At 39.7% G+C, this 17,608-nt stretch overlaps 1 protein-coding gene across 2 annotated transcripts in view; it reads left to right on the forward strand.

Moving 5' to 3' along the window:
* Nucleotides 1-2,298: 2,298 nt before the first annotated feature.
* KDM5A (lysine demethylase 5A) overlaps nucleotides 2,299-17,608 on the forward strand; it is a 150,986-nt gene continuing 135,676 nt past the window's right edge. For both annotated transcript variants that reach the window (XM_077169653.1, XM_077169654.1), the window contains exons 1-2: nucleotides 2,299-2,891; nucleotides 5,465-5,542. In XM_077169653.1, the coding sequence (XP_077025768.1) occupies nucleotides 2,727-2,891; nucleotides 5,465-5,542 (243 nt within the window). In that variant the 5' untranslated portion in view covers nucleotides 2,299-2,726. The remainder of the gene's footprint in view (nucleotides 2,892-5,464; nucleotides 5,543-17,608) is intronic.

Raw genomic sequence — 17,608 nt, forward strand, 5'->3', positions numbered from 1 at the left:
GTCAAACAAGCAGCGGCCTGATTATTACTGGGAGGGTATTGCATGGATTTTAATCATTAGTCAGTCAATTGTCTGTGGATGATTACATCTACAATCAACAAAGGAAACTGCCTTCAGCAATGTGAGAAATCTCCTCATCCAATCAGTTGGAGACCCTAAAGAGAGATCTGAGGATTTTAGCAGTCAGAAATAACTTTTATCTCTATTTCAGCCAGCCCTCCTCTCCTGAGGAATTCAAAATCATCTTCAAGTTCCCAATTTGTGGTCTGTCCAGCAGAATTTAGACTTGCCAATCCCCGTGGTTGGTAATGTGAACCAATTTCCTACAGTAAATCTTAACATTTATATATATAACAAACATACATATGTATACACACACACACACACACACATATACACACACATATATATCCTGTCACTTCTACTTCTCTGGAGAACCCTGACAAATCCACTAATTTGCCAAGTATGAGAAGCTATGTGGAGAACTGGGGCTTCTCAGCCAACAGCCAGCACCATCTGGTAGACATGCAAGTGAGACCATCTCAAACCGTTCAACCCAAGCCATCAGATGATTGTGGCTACATGAGTGATTTCAGATGAGACCAAGAGAACATCAGATTCTGAGGTTGTTTGTTATCCAACAAACAGAAATATTCCCTAAAAGTGTTTGCATATGGGGTTTAGGTTAGTGGGTATGAGTAATTGGGTATTAACTACTGTGGATGCTATAGTTAAACAAAGGAATATTATGTATGTCACATCCTGATACAGTCTCAAACAAAATTTGGCATATGTAAATATAGGATGAGGCAATGAAACACAAGGCAGTTTATTTGGTGAATGTTTTTTATTTATTTAACAAGAATTTATTGCATACCTTCTATGTACCAAGCATCCCCAGGAGCTGGGGATACTTTCCAGAGGAAGTGATATTTCAGCTGATGTATAGGAAGAAGGATACATAGGAATTTAACCAGTAAGAGGATATACATAATTGTTGGAATGGTGTGGGGTCAGGAAAGTACAAAAATGTTCCAGACAGAGGAAATATTACTTGTGAAGGCTCAGAGGTGAGAGTAAGCAGGATGTTTTAAAGCCATCACAAAAATTTATGTGGCATACATGGAGGAGTATAAGCGATGAAGCTAGGAAGAAATACAGAAAGTAGTAAAAGAGTTTGGATATGAAAGTGACAAGATGAATTCTGGGTTTCTAGACAAATTAATCCAGAGTCTGACTGGAGGGGCAAAGAACTGAGCAGTTATCACAGTTTGGGTTAGAGAACTTAAATTAGGATACTGGTAATGAGGACTGATAGACACAGATGGATTTAAAATTTTGGGGTGATACAATCTCCAGTCTTCACACACGATTGTATATAAGGGGAAAAGGAGTATAAGGAGTTAAGGATTATTTCTAGATTTCTGGCTCAAGCAATTGGATGAAATCATTCATAGAACCAGAAACACTGAATGATTTTAAGTGACCCAACTGGAATTGTCCAGTAGGTAGCTGTAAGTATTGGCTTGGAACTGGGTTCAGAAGACTAGGCTGGAAATACAGATTCAGGAGCCTAAATTGGCAATTTAGGTCCGGAGAGTAGCTGAGGCTGCCTGGGGAGTATGTATATCTAAAAAGGGAATCTAGGACGAAAGTTTACCTCCCAGTGTTTACTTAACACTAACGTTTCACAGTTTTCCTTTTAGTCCCTTCTACGTTACTCTCTACAATTTGGAGAAAGTGGGAGATAGACACTGACACACATGTTTCTGACAAGCAATGGTTATGGCTTTCACGGCAAATTGAGAAAGGCTTACGGGGCCAGGGTTGTCAGAAGGAAGTGGTTACTGTTATATGAGATGACTTGGAGCATGACAATTACCGGATAAGCAAGGAAAAGAGCTGCTACGTCTATGTGGGACGAAAAGCAATTCCTGGATGGGAGCTAATGTCCTACTGCAAGACTTGGGGGATAAATTCGACCAGAAGTTGCCATGGAGGAGGGGAATGGCCCAGGAAGATTACTCGAGATACTAGCAGTCAAAAAGACACACACACACAAAAAAAAAAAGAAAGAAAAAAGAAAAAGAGAAGGAGACACGTTGAAAAGGCTAGTAACTTGGTAAAAGGAAGGCAAGTAGGTTAAAACAAGCCGCAAACCACCAGCAACGGGGCGGAGTGAGTGAAGTTAGAACAAGCTCCTTTTCCTGTCCTCTTATACACAAAAGGGAACTGGACCCTCCACACCGGAAGCAGAACCTCTGCCCTCTGAAGCATTACACATTCCTCCGCGCCGGAAGAGCGCGTCCCGCCTCCGCCCCGGCAGCTTTACACCATTTCTACCTCTTCTGGAGGAGTGATCGTGGAACTCTCAAGGGTGGGCCGTCTGGACTCGTCGGACTGCGCAAAACAGTCGCCGGCAAGGAGAGAAGGAGCGACACTGCGCTTCCGGGAAAGGGAGGAAGAAGAAAGGGTCGCATAGCGAGGCGTCGTGGCGGAGGGATTTGATAGTACGTTGACTTCCGGAAAAGTCCTTCCCTTGAGAGGAAAAGCCCCGGAGGAAACAATAACAAACGAGAGGAGGAAGCGAGTCTGGTGTTCCTCTATTGAGCAGTTTTTGTCAGAGAAGATGTGCTTCGGTCCCTGTCAGGGGACGTGAAAGGCTTGGTGGGCTTCAGACAGCCTTTTTCCACCTGTTCGCCCACGGAGCCCTCCTGGGTATTGCCATGGCGGGTGTGGGGCCGGGGGGCTATGCGGCGGAGTTTGTGCCACCCCCGGAATGCCCAGTGTTTGAGCCTAGCTGGGAGGAGTTCACAGACCCACTCAGCTTTATCGGCCGCATCCGGCCTCTGGCCGAGAAAACTGGCATCTGCAAGATCCGACCGCCCAAGGTACTGAAGTCTGTGAGGACTCTTGGTTTAGCTTTATTTTTCCGGTTTTTCTGTCATTACGTATTTATTCACCCTTCTTTTTCAGCAGTTCGAGGCTAAGGTTCTGTATATTATTACCGTGTCTTTTATTTCTGAAGTCGAGATAGTGGTGTGTGTCCCTGGGAGCTTTTCCTTCTAGCGCTTGAAAGCTGATAGTTTTCTCCTTCTTTGGATTGAAGGCATGGGTAACAAAAGGCCTTTCGTTGTCCTACAAGTATGGCCTTCGATGTATTGGGAGTATTAGACTTTAGAAATGTTATGACGTGACATGTACCTCGTGTTCAATCCACATAACGATGCGATTATAAAACTGTTCTTCCTTCTGTTTCTTTATCCAGGTCCTATTACTGTTTAGTTTATTAAATATTCGCAGGCTTCATCTCAGTGTTAGGGTATCTTAATAGGTAATCTGAGCTCTAGTTGTTCCCCAGAAAGAAACGAGAACCCCAGACTGGATTATTGCAGCACTGAAAGTCTTCCCAGGGGTAGAGAAGGAGCAGCATTTATCTTTAAAATTTAGAGGTTTAGGAAGAATTGGTTGTGTCTTGGAGGTGAAAGAAAATGTTGAACTCTCTCGATCCAAGGAACCAAGGATCAAAGATGTACGAGTCGCGTTATTTCTAAATAACCAGATATGTTGTAGGTTTATTACCATCATCGATCTTTAATATAAGTTAAGGAAAACAGATACTACCTCTTTGGGTGAATTAGTGCCCCAAGAGGTTAAGTGATTTGCGCAAGGTCACAAGGTTTATTGGTCGCTTGAGTCATACAGGATCTCAGGTTATCTAGGTATTGTCTTTATCACATTAGACATATGCTTTTCGAATGATATTCTTGGTCCACCTGCACCAGGGTTAACTGGATGCTTGTTAAAATGCAGATTTGTAAGCCTCATTCCCAGACTAGATAGATCAATTTCTGGAATCTGCTTTTCTAGCAAATTACTTTCATATGATTCTTAATGCACATTAAATTTTGTGCACCATTGTCTTGGACAGTGCTTCCAGAAGACACCTTCCTTTATGTTTTGTTTTAGTGGTAGTAAACAAAATATTAGGCACTGTTACTGTGTTGGATTTTAAAAACTTCTCTCTTAGATTGTCATAGAAAATTCATTTGTCCTCACCATAGACTACCACAGCAAATAAAAGGAATTTAGCTGGGAAGCAGGAGGTGGGCAGGGAGGAGAAGCTAATTTAGCCCCTCCTGTTTGGCAAGGGCTTTGTATGTATATATTGTTTCAGTAATCTTCTGTGAAGTTTTAGTAAGTAAATAAAGTCCTCATTTTATAGATGAGGCAAGTCTCCGTAAGTTAAGTCAGTTATTAAGTGTGTGATCATGGGTAAACTGCAAGGTATATTTTTGAACCTAGGTCTGTAAACAGATTCTAAAGACCATGCATGCTATTCCTACTGTGATGAATGAATTGATTAAGATCATAGACTATCAGTTGTAAACAAACAATTAACAGGTAATTACTATGGTGATATGTATCACCATCTTCTAAAAGCTTCAGTAACCCTCATTTTCTGTCAGAATTACCTAATATTGACAAAACCTTCAACATTAAGGTTTTTTTCTAAACTGTATTTTAATCTACTCTGTTGCCTTTATTAATTAGAAATTTTAAATAAAGTTTTAGTAAAATTGAAGACGAAAAAGTTTTAAAGTACTTAATACACATTTGCAAATATGTTTTTACATTTATGTGTAATGTGATATAGCAGTTTACATTCTATATTATGAAAATCTTTAATTAAAAAAAATTTTTTTAAAGAGGTTGAAATAGTATACCTTCTCTTGTGTGTTATATCATTTTTATTGAAATAAATCTTGTTTTACAAGCAGAATTTAATCTTAATATTGGTGGGTTTCTTTAGTTTTCAAGGGAAGATAATTTTTTTGAACTACTACTCAGATTTTTATGTGCCAAGTCAAACTTTATTCTCTAGAACTCCACTTGAAATATGCTATCTCATTTCAGTTATTCCACAGCATCCATCTGGAGATTTTCCTTGTCCTAGTGGGTTTGCAAACTTTTTTTTTTTTTATATTTGGGTTCCAGAAGCTGGGCTTTCATTTAAACAAAGGATTTTTGTAATATAGAATGTAAAGTGCTATGTCACATTACACGTAAGTATAAAAACATATTTCCAAATATATATTAAGTACTTTAAGACTTACTTTTTGTCTTTAATTTTACCTTTTTTAGTTTCTTTCAAATTCTGACTTTTTTTTTTAAATAAAGTTGGATGTTTATTGGTACAGGGGCTCATTGCATTCCACTTGAAATAATTTGGGAAAGCATAATTGTGGGAAATAACAGGACTGGTGAGATTTGAAGAGATATTATTTTTTTGAGTATTATTGAAATTATTTTATCTAAGAAATACAATTCTTTCTGTTTCTCTAATAAAGAGGACTTATAATTTGATTGTTCTTATTATAATCTGTGGCAACTCACCCCTTAAAATAAAGGAATGGATAATATATTCATACCCTTGTGTTAAAAAACAATTCTGTCTATTTAGGATTGGCAACCTCCATTTGCATGTGAAGTAAAAAGCTTTCGCTTCACTCCCCGAGTCCAGCGCCTGAATGAACTTGAGGTGAGTGTTATGTCTCCATTTCTGCATCCTAATTCATTCTTTATGTGAGGACTCCAGAGAGAAATTTGAGAAGCATGTACGAGGGCACAAAGTTAGTGATAATTGGAATTGAGATTTGGAGGAAGTTATCTGATTAATTATGTATTTTTAATGAGAGAAGTTGTAGGTTTAGAGAAAAGTAATGTAAAAAGTACAGTGTTCCTGTATACCCCCCATTGTTGACACTGCATTACTGTGGTACCTTTGTTAAAATTAATGAAAAAATATTAAAATATTAATTGTAGTCTATAGTTTATATTACTTTCCCCCATATACCACCCTATTAGTAACACTCTGCAATAGTGTCATGTATTTGTTGTAATTCATGAAAGAACATTCTCATATTTATACTATTAACTCCAGTCCATCGTCCACAGTAGTGATCACTGTTGTGTAGTCCCATGTTTTGTCTTCTTTCCTTCTTAACCTATCAACCACATTCACAAGAATAATCCAGTGCTATTAATTACGCTCACAGTAATGTGCTACCATCACCACTATCCATTTCCAAATGTTTACATTCAACCTAAATAGAAATTCTGTACAAATTAAGCATTGGCACCCCAGTCTCTACCTCCAGTGTATCCCCAGGTAACCTATATTCTAGATTCTAACTCTGTGAGTTTGCTTTTTATAATTAGTTCATGTCAGTGAGATCATACAGTATTTGTCGTTTTGTTTCTGGCTTATGTCACTCAACATGAAATCCTCAAGGTTCATCCATGTTGCCGCATGCATCAGGACTTCATTCCTTTTCACAGCTGAATAATCCTTTGTATGTATATACATTTTGCTTATCCATTCATTGATTGATGGACATTTGGGTTGTTTCCATCTTTTGGCAATTGTGAAAAATGCCACTGTGAATAGCGGTGTTTAAATGTCTGGGTCCTTGCTTTCAATTCTACTATATACCTAATAGTGGAATTGCCAGATCATATGGCAGTTCTATACTTAGCTTCCTGAGGAATTTCCAATCTGTCTTCCACAGTAGCTGCACACTTTTGCATTCTCACCAGCAGTGAATGGGTGTTCCTGTTTCTCCACATCTTCTCCAACAGTTTTATTTTTCTGTTTGTTTAATAGTGGCCATTCTGGTAGGTATGAAATGATATGTCATTGTGGTTTTGATTTGCAGTTCCCTAAAAGCTTGTGTTCTAGTCTGCTAACTGCTGGAATGCAATATACCAGAAATGGAATGGTTTTAAAAGGGGAATTTAATAAGTTGCTAGTTTACAGTCTAAGGCCGAGAAAATGTCCCAATTAAAACAAGTCTATAGAAATGTCCAATCTAAGGCACCCAGGGACAGATACCTTGGTTCAAGGAGGTCGATGAAGTTCAGGGTTTCTCTCTCAAGTGGAAAGGCACATGGCAAACATGGTCAGGGTTCCTCTTTCATCTGAAAGGGCACATGGTGAATATGGCATCATCTACTAGCTTCTTCTCCTGGCTTCCTATTTCATGAAGCTCCCGGGAGGCGTTTTCCTTCTTCCTCTCCAAAGGTCGCTGGCTGGTGAACTCTCTGCTTCATGGTGCTACAGCATTCTCTGCTCTTTCTCAGTCTCTTTTCTCCAAAATGTTTCCTCTTTTATAGGACTCCAATAAACCAATCAAGACTCACCCAAATGGTGGAGACATGTCATCACCTAATCCAGTTTAATAGTCACTCTTGACTAAATCACATCATCCAGGGAGATGATCTGATTACAGTTTCAAACATACAGTATTGAATAGGGATTATTCTACCTTTATGAAATGGGATTTTGATTAAAACATGGCTTATCTAGGGGGCTTACTTCCTTTCAAACCAGCACAGCTTGTAATGTTGAGCATCTTTTCATGTGCTTTTTAGCCGTTTGTAGTTCCTCTTTGGAAAAATGTCTTTTCAAATCTTCTGCTCATTTTTTAATTGGGTTGTCTTTATATTTTGAGTTGTAGAATTTTTTTGTTTGTTGTGGATATTAACCCCTTATTGAATATGTGGTTTCAGATATTTTCTCCCATTGAGTATGTAGCTGTGCAGGTTTGAATCTATTATGCACACCAGAAAAGCCATGTTTTAATCCTGACCCAATATTGTGGGGGCAGCCATTTCTTTTAATTCTGATTCAGTACTGTAGGTGGAAACTTTTGATTAGATTATCTTCATGGAGATGTGGAGCTCCCAGTTGTGGGTATGATCTTTTGATTAGATGGAGATGTGACTCCACCTATTCCAGGTGGGTCTTGATTTTTTTTTTTTTTTTTACATTTTTAAAAAATTTTATTAAAAAAAATTACAAGAAACAAACATTCTCAACACATACACTCAGCAATTCACAATATCATCACATAGTTGCATATTCATCATCATGATCATTTCCCAGAACATTAGCATCAATTCAGAAAAAGAAATAAAAAGACAACAGAAAAATATAACAAACAGAAAAAAAAAAAAGATTTTACAGGCCATACCCCTTACTGATCTCTTTCATTGATCACTAGCATTTCAAACTAAATCTATTTTAACATTGTTCCCCCTATTACTTATTTTTATTCCATATGTTCCTCTCATCTGTTGACAAGGTAGATAAAAGGAGCATCAGACACAAGGTTTTCACAATTGCACGGTCACATTATGAAAGCTATATCATTATACAATCATCATCAAGAAACATGGCTACTGGAACACAGCTCTACATTTTCAGGCAGTTCCCTCCAGCTTCTCCATTACATCTTGGATAACAAGGTGATATCTACTTAATGAATAAGAATAACCTCCAGGATAACCTCTCTACTCTGTTTGGAGTCTCTCAGCCATTGACACTTTGTTTCATTTCACTGTTCCCCCTTTTGGTCGAGAAGGTTTTCCCCTTTTTGGTCGAGAAGGTTTTCTCAATCCCTTGATGCTGGTTCTCAGCTCATTCTAGAGTTTTTCTCAATCCCTTGATGCAGAATATCAGCTCATTCTGGGGTTTCTGTCCCATGCTGCCAGGAAGATCCACACCCCTGGTAGTCATGTCCCACGTAGACAGGGGTAGGGTGGTGAGTCTGCTTGCTATGTTGGCTGGAGAGAGAGGCCACATCTGAGCAACAAAAGAGGTTCTCTTGGGGGTGACTCTTAGGCTTAATTTTAAGTAGGCTTGACCTGTCCCCTGTGGGGTTAAGTTTCATATGAACAAACCCCAAGACTGGAGATTCAGCCTATAGCTTTGGTTGTCCACACTGCTTGTGAGAATATCAAGAATTCAGCATGGGGAAGTTGAGTTTTCCCCATTCTCACCATTCCCAGAAGGGGACTTTGCAAATACTTTTCTACTCACTGATCAAATCACTCTGGGATTCATCAAGGCATCACCTGGACAAACCAACAAAATCTCATGTCCTATACAAAGTTCCATGTATTTAAGGTGTTCAATCAACTATCTACATAAGTTATATTAGGAGATGCACTAGTCAAAGTATAGATTTGTACCAAATAAACATTTTTTGCTTTAGTCTCACACATAAGTTGAAATTTTAAAATATTAATTACCATCTATTTTCAGCACGCTGCAGTAATGACATTCTTTTGTTCTTCCTCATGCAAAAACATTTTTAAAATTTGTACATTTAGTCACTATCATTATACACGCTAGGCATTCCTAGATTACACCATCTCAATCTTTATCGTCTATCTTTCTTTGTGATTTAATTTATGCCCCAGCCCTCCTCCCTCTATCATTCTCATATGCAGCTTCATTCAGTGTTTTAACATAATTGTATTACAGTTAGGTAATATTGTGCTGTCCATTTCTGAGTTTTTATATTCAGTCCTGTTGCACAATCTGTATCCCTTCAGCTCCAATTACCCAATATCTTACCCTGTTTCTATCTCCTGATGGTCTCTGTTACCAAGGAAATAGTCCACGTTTATTCACTAATGTCAGTTCATATCAGTGAGACCATACAGTATTTGTCCTTTTGTTTATGGCTAATCACACTCAGCATAATGTCTTTAAGGTCCATTCATGTTGTTACATACTTCATAACTTTATTCTGTCTTACAGCTGCATAATATTCCATCTTATGTAAATGTCACAGTTTGTTTAGCCAATTGTCTGTTGATGGACATTTTGGCTGTTTCCATCTCTTGGTAATTGTAAATAATGCTGCTATAAACGTTGGTATATAAATGTCCATTTGTGTCCTTGGCCTCGTGTCCTTTGAGTAGAGACAGCATAGAGATGGGTCCTGTTTTTTAATCCATTCTGCCAGACTATGTCTTTTGATTGGAGAGTTTAATCCATTAACATTCAGTGTTATTACTGCATGGGTAGTACTTTCTTCTACTATTTTGCTTCTGGATTTTATATGTCATGTCTAATTTTCCTTCTTTTTACCTTTACTCATAGTCTTCCTTTCTACACTCTTCTCCACACCTCTCTCTTCTGTCTTCGTATCTGTCTCTAGTGTTCCCTTTAGTATTTCTTGCAGAGCTGGTCTCTTGGTCACAAATTCTCTCAGTGATTTTTTTGTGTGAAAATGTTTTAATTTCTCCCTCATTTTTGAGGGACAATTTTGCTGGATATAGAATTCTTGGTTGGCAGTTTTTCTTTTTTAATAATTCAGATATATTATCCCACTGTCTTCTCGCCTCCATGGTCTGCTGAGAGATCTACTCATGGTCTTGTTGGGCTTCCCTTGTATGTGATGGATTACTTTTCTCTTGCTGCTTTCAAGATCCTGTCTTTCTCTTGGACCTCTGACATTCTGATTATTAAATGTCTTGGAGTATGTCTATTTCGATCTATTCTTTTTGGGGTATGCCGCACTTCTTGGATCTGTAATTTTAAGTCTTTCATAAGAGTTGGGAAATTTTCAGTGATAATTTCCTCCATTAGTTTTTCTCCTCCTTTTTCTTCTCTTCTCCTTCTGGGACACCCACAACACGTATATTCATGTGCTTCATATTGTCTTTCAGTTTCCTGAGTCCCTGCTCTTATTTTTCCTATAGTTTCTGTTTATTGTCGGATTTCAGGTGTTCCATCCTCCAGTTCAGAAATCCTATGTTCTGTTTCTCGTAATCTACCATTGTAGGTTTCCATTGTTTTTTCATCTCTTCTACTGTGTCTTTCATTCCTATAAGTTCTGTGATTTGTTGTTTCAGACTTTCAATTTCTTCTTTTTGTTCTTTCCTTGCCTTCTTTATATCCTCCCTCAATTCATTGATTTGGTTTTTGATGAGGTTTTCCATGTCTGTTCATACATTCTGAATTAATTGTTTCAGCTTCTGTATGTCATTTGAATTGTTGGTTTGTTCCTTTGACTGGGCCATCTCTTCAATTTTCCTGGTGTGATTTATTATTTTTTGCTGTTGTCTAGGCATTTAATTACCTTAATTAGTTTATTCTGGAGATTGCTTTCACTTCTTTTATCTAGGGTTTTCTTGCTGGATGAATTTGTTGTCTATCTGTTCTTTGACATTCCGTTCAGCTTTATCTGGACCTTTAGCTTAAGTTTTGTTTGACAGGAGAATTTTTCAGTTCTTGTTTTCTTGTTTCTTGCCCTGCTTGTGTGGTGCCTTTCCCCCACACACACTTATGAGGGTCTACTCAGATATTATAGACCCCAGCCAGATTTTCCCAGACCAAACTGGCCTCCTATCAGGAGGAAAAAGTCACCTGTGTCGGTTTTCCCTGAGGGTGAGACCCAGCAGGTTGAAAGACTTTCCTGTGAAGTCTCTGGACTCTGTTTTTCTTATCCTGCCCACTATGTGGTGCTTGTTTGACTGCAGGTCCCACCAGCATAAGATGATGTGGTACCTTTAACTTTGGCAGACTCTCCCTGCTGGGGGCGTGGTGGAGACAGAGGAGAGGTTGTAGGCTGGTTTTAATGGCTTCAAATTACCAAGCCCTGGGGTCTTAATTCCTTGAGGGAGGGATTCCATCTGAGTTGGGCTTCACCCCTCCCCTGGGGAAAGCATAGGCTCCAGACAAGCCCCCAAAAGAGCTCACTTCTGCCTATGCCTGGGGCAGTTTCAGCCTGAAAAGTCCTCCCGCTGTATCCAGAGGCAGTCAAGCCTTTGTAGATACACAGCCACGAAAACCTCTGTTTCCTTCTTTTTTTTTTCCCCCTTTTTCTGTCAGTCCTGCCCCCTTGGCGTGGGGGCATAAATGAGCAATGTCCGCTTTGATCAGGTTCACCTAAGCTGGGGACCTATTTTTAGTAGTCAGAATTTGTTAATTAGTTCCACAATTGGCGTTTGATTGTGCCCAGTCCCTGCTGCTGGTAAAGTCCTTTCCTTTCCCCTCTGGGAAGCGGCCTGTGGGGGAGGGGTGCTGGCTGCCACAGCTTTGGGAACTCACGGTTCTGGGGGGTGCTTACAGCCGGTCCAGCTGGTCTAGACCGGGGTACGCTATGTGTCTGGTCATTGACGTGGCCCCAGGAGCTGTTTTGTACTGTTTATGGTTATTTAGTAGTTGTTCTGGAGGACAAACTAAAATGTGCATGTTGTTAAGCCGCCATCTTGACCCGGAAGTCGGGTCTTGATTTTTTTACTGGGATCCTTTAAAAGAGGAAACCTTTTGGGGAGAGTTAGATAGGAAAGAGCCAACAGAAACTTCAGAGCAGAGATGACACAGATGCTGACACTTGGAGAACAGAGACACAGATGTTTGGAGATAGTTGGAGCCTGTGGTAGTTAGGTTCAGGTGTCACCTTGGCTAGGTGAAGGTGCCTTGTTCTATTGCTGTGGATGTGAGCCAATTGATGTGAACCTCTTCTGCTGCTGATTACATCTGCAGTCGGCTAGGAGGTGTGCCTGCTGCAATGAATGATGTTTGATTTAATTGGCTGGTTCTTAAATGAGAAATTTAACGTAGCACAGCCAGAGCAGTTCAGCATACCTCATCTCAGCACTCGCATCTCAGCCCAGGCCTTTGGAGATGCAGAAAGGAATCACCCCAGGGAAAGTTTTTAGAATCCAGAGGCCTGGAAAGAAGGCCAGCAGAGATCATCCTGTGCCTTCCCACATAAGAAGGAACCTCAGAGAAAGTTAGCTGCCTTTCATCTGAAGAACTGTACATTATCTAAATAAATCCCCTTTTTTTGAAAGCCAATCCATCTCTGGTGTGTTGCATTCTGGCAGCTAGCAAACTAGAACAGAGCCCAACAGATGTTGCCATGAGATGGTAAGCAAGCCAGAACTTGGAGAGAGCCAAGGGAAGTCAAGAGATGAAAGTCGGCCCCAGAGAAGTAAAGTGAGGTATCCCCACAGGAAGAAAGGCTGAAAGCAATGGAGCCCATTGGGCAAGGGACCACGTGTGCCTTCCCAGCTGACAGAGGTATTCCAGATATGTCAGCCTGTTTTGAATTGAGGTATCTTTCCCTGGATGCCTTAGCTTGGACATTTTTATAGGCTTAGAACTGTAAAGGTGTGTGCTGGTTTGAAAGAATGTATATACACTAGAAAAGCCATGTTTTAATCAAAATCCCATTTCATAGAGGCAAAATAATCCCTATTCAATAAGTAACCTAATCAAGAGTGATTGTTAAGCTGGACTAGGGGAGACATGTCTCCACCCATTTGGGTGGGTCTTGAATTGTTTCTAAGTCTTATAAAAGAGGAAACATTTTGGAGAAGGAGAGGTTCACATAGAGGTGAGAAATGCTGCAGCACCACGAAGCAGAGAGACTATGAGCCAGCGACCTTTGGAGATGAAGAAGGAAGATACCTCCTGGGGAGCTGCATGAAACCAGAAGCCAGGAGTGAGAGCTAGCAGATGATGCTGTGTTCGCCATGTGCCCTTCCAGATAAGAGAGAAACTCTGACTGTGTTTGCTGTGTGCCCTTCCACTTGAGAGAGAAACCCTGAACTTCGTCGACCTTCTTGAATCAAGGTATCTTTCCCTGGATGCCTTAGATTGGACTTGTTTTAATTGGGACATTTTCTCGGCCTTGGAACTGTAAACTAGCAACTTATTAAATTCTCCTTTTTAAAAGCCATTCTGTTTCTGGTATATTGCATTCTGGCAGCTAGCAAACTAGAACAAGGTGTAACTTATTAAATTCCTCTTTTTAAAGGCTGTTCCAGTTCTGGTATATTGCAATTTGGCAGCTTAATAACTAATACAGATTTTAGTACCCGAGAGTGGGGTGCTGCTATGGTTTGCAAATAACCAAACTTGTTTGAACAGCTTTTTAAATGGATAAAGGGAAGTTTCTGGAAGAATTATGAGCAGCTTGATACAGAAGGCCTAGAATGCTTTGAAGAGATTTAGTTGTTAGAAATGTGGGCTCTAAAAATAACCTCTGATGAGTCTTTAGACAGAAATGAAGACTGTGTTGTTGCAAACTAGAAGGAAGGCAACCTTTGTTTTCAAATGGCAGATAATTTGGCCAAATTGAGTACTGCTGTTGGATGGAAGTTAGAATTTAAAGGCAACAACCCAGGATACTTAGCTGAGGAAATTTTCAACTAAATGTGGAAAATGCAGTGTGGCTGCTTCTTGCAGCTTATAGTAACATGCGAGAGGAAAGAGATAAGTTGAGAACAGAAGTCTTGGGTAGAAAGAAAACAGAAATTCGTGGCTTGGAAAATTTTGCACTCCCAGAAAGTGAGACCTCACTGAATACGGCCTCTTGTGAGGATTTAACAAAATGGAAGCAGCCAGCTGTTACAGGACAAGTGAGTTATCCAGAAAGGATTTGTTGAAAGTCCTGCTGTCTAATGGGTATGATCCCAGTATACTGCACAGAAATCCAGCAAGAGTATTGCAGGGTCTGTATAAATGGAACCACTGCCAGTCTATACTAAAAGGATCAAATTAGAGGAAAAAGTAACTTCAGAGGCAGAATCATGGAAGCTAAGGTCTGGCGCTAGGAAACCTCAGACCAGGAGGGCAGACGCACCCATAAACATGGAGAAGGTGAGTTTGCTCTGGAAGCAGAGGGTAGGCCTTCTGCTTCATTGTTCGGGAAGAATTGTACCATTTCAGGTCTTGAAGAGGGTGGAGCACATAAACTGGGAATTGTTCTGGAGGGCTTGACTGTATGCCCTGGAGGTGGCAGAGATCCTGGGTGCTGCCCCGATGTATGGAGGGGGTGGAGCTGAGAAAAAGGTGGTCCCTGCAATGAACCCCAGTGTTGTAACAGACCTCAGCATTTGGAGAGAGAGCAAGGCTACTGCATAGTCCCTTGTAGAGGGACTGCTGCTTTCTGAGGATGAATGGCTATCAGACTATGAAATCTAAAGGAGTTTGCCCAGCAGGTTTTCAGAACTGTATGGGTCCAGTGACCCCTGCTTACCTTTCAGTGTCTTCCTATGGCAATGGAAACATGTATCCTATGACTGTCCCTCCTTTGTATATTGGCAACAGTTAATGTATTCTGAGTTTTACAGTTCCACAGCCAGAGAAGAATTTTGCCTTAAGACAAATCATACCTGTAGCAGAGTTTGATGAGATTTTGTGCTGCTTTTGAGTTTGTATTGTATCATTATTGAAATGGTTTAAGGCTTTGTGATATTGTGATGGAGTGAATGTATTTTGCATGTGGAAAAAACATGTTTTCTTTTGAGGTTCAGAGGGTGTAATGTGTCAGTTTGAATCTATTATGTACCCCAGAAAAGCTGTGTTTTAATCCTTACCCAATCTTATGAAGCAGCTGTTTCTTTTAATCCCGATTGAACATTGTAGTTGGAAGCTTTTGATCAGATTATTTCCATGGGAATGTGGCATATACCATCTAATCTTTTGATTAGATGGAAGATGTGACTGTACCTATTCCATGTAAATCTTGATTAGTTTACTGGGATCCTTTAAAAGAGGAAATATTTTGGAGACAGGTAGAAATTTCAGAGCCAACAGACACTTCAGAGCAGAGCTGACACAGATGCCGACACTTGGAAAACAGAGATACAGATGTTTGGAGATGCTTGGAGCTCAGCAGATGTCACCATAAGGTGGAAAGCAAGCCAGAACCTGGAGAGCCAAGGGAAGCCAAGAGATGAAAGCCCGCCCTGGATAACCATGGTGAGGAACCCCCACAGGAACAGAGGCTGAAGGCATTGGAGCCCAGGAGCAAGGGACCAGTGTGCCTTCCCAAGCTGACAGAGGTGTTCCCGATGTATTGGCTTTTCTTGAATTGAGGTTATCTTTCCATGGATACCTTAGCTTGGACATTTTTATAGGCTTAGAACTATGAAGTTGTAACTTATTAAATTCCCGTTTTTAAGGACTGTTCTAGTTCTGGTATACTGCAATTCAGCAGTTTACTAACTAATACAGTTGCCTTTTCACTTCTTTTACAAAATTCTTTGAAGCAGAAGGTTTTAATTTTGAAGAGGTCCCATTTATTTTGTTGCTTGTGCCATGGGTGTAAAGTCTATGAAATAATTGTCTACTATAAGATGCTTCCTATTTAGTTTGCTAGCTGCTGGAATGCGATATACCAGAACCAGTATGACTTTTAAAGGGAGGAATTTATTAAGTTGCAAGTTTACAGTTTTAAGTCCATGAAAATGTCCCAATTAAAGCAAGTTTATAAAAATGTCCAAGTTAAGCCACCAACAAGAGGCTACCTTCACTCAAGAAAGGCCGATGAAGTTCAGAGTTTCTCTCTGAACTGGAAAGGCATGTGGTGAACATGGTGACATCCGTTAGCTTTCTCTCCAGACTTCTTGTTTCATGAAGCACCCCCAGTGGCATTTTCCTTCATCTCCAAACGTCTCTGGCTGTGTGGGCTCTCATGGTTCTTGTGGCTCTACAGATTTTTCCAAAATGGTTCCCTCTTTTACAGGATTCCAGTAAACTAATCAAGACTCACCTAGAATGGGTGGAGTCATATCCCCATATAGTCAAAAAGTTAATACCCACAACTGCGCACGTGTCTGTGGAGATAATCTAATCAGGTTTCCAACCAAGAGTGCTAATGGATATTAAAAGAAATGGCTGCTTCCACAAAATGGATCAGGATTAAAACATGGTTTTTCTAGAGTACATAATCCTTCCAAACCACATTTCCCTGTTATCTTCTAACAGTTTATGGTCCCAGCTCTTAGTATTTAGTTCTTTGATCCATTTTTGAGTTAATTTTTGTATAAATTGTGAGTTAGGGATCCTTTTTCATTCTTTTGGATATGGATATCCAGTTCTCCCAGCACCATTTGCTAAATAGACTTTTCTCTCTCAGTTAAGTGGACTTGCTAGCCTTGTCAAGTATCATTTGGCCATAGATGTGAAGGTCTTTTTCCGAACTCTCAATTTGATTTTGTTGGTCAATATATCAATCTTCCTGCCACTACCATGCTGTTTTAACCACTGTAGCTTTGTAATATCCCTTAAAGTCAAGTAGTGTGATACCTCCAAGTTCATTCTTCTTTTGCAAGATGTATTTGTCTGATTGGGGCCTATTCCCCTTCCAAATAAATTTGGTAAATGGCTTTTTCATTTCTACAAAGTAGGCTCTTGGAATTTGATTGGGATGTGTTGAATCTGTAAATCAATTTGGGTAAAATGGATATCTTAATGATAGTCTTTCAGTCCATGAACTCAGAATATCCTTCAATTTATTCAGGTCTTCTTTGATTTCCTTTGGCAGTGTTTTGTAGTTTTCTGTGTATAGGTCCTTTACATCCTTGCTTGAGTTTATTCCTAGGTGTTTGGTTCTTTTAGTTGTTAATGTAAATGAAATTTTGTTCATGCTTTCTTCCTCAGATTGTTCATTACTAGTATATAGAAACATTCCTGATATTTGCGTGTTGATCTTGTATCCTGCCAATTTGCTGAACTGGTTTTTTAGGTCTCGTAGCTTTGTTGCAGATTTTTTTGTACTTTATTTATAGGATCATGTCATCTACAAATAGTAAAAGCTTTATTGCTTTTTTTCTGATTTGGATGCCTTTTATTTTCTTTTCTTGCCTAACTGCTCTTGCTTGAACTTTCAATGTACTATTGAATAACAGTGGTGACAGTGGGTATTGTTTTTTCCAGATCTTAGAGGGAAAGCTTTCAGTTTTTCTCTTTTGAGTATAATGTTAGCTGTGGGTTTTTCATATATGCCCTTTT

Source organism: Tamandua tetradactyla, chromosome 7 (genome assembly GCF_023851605.1).
Source record: "Tamandua tetradactyla isolate mTamTet1 chromosome 7, mTamTet1.pri, whole genome shotgun sequence".
Taxonomy (NCBI): Eukaryota; Metazoa; Chordata; class Mammalia; order Pilosa; family Myrmecophagidae; genus Tamandua; species Tamandua tetradactyla.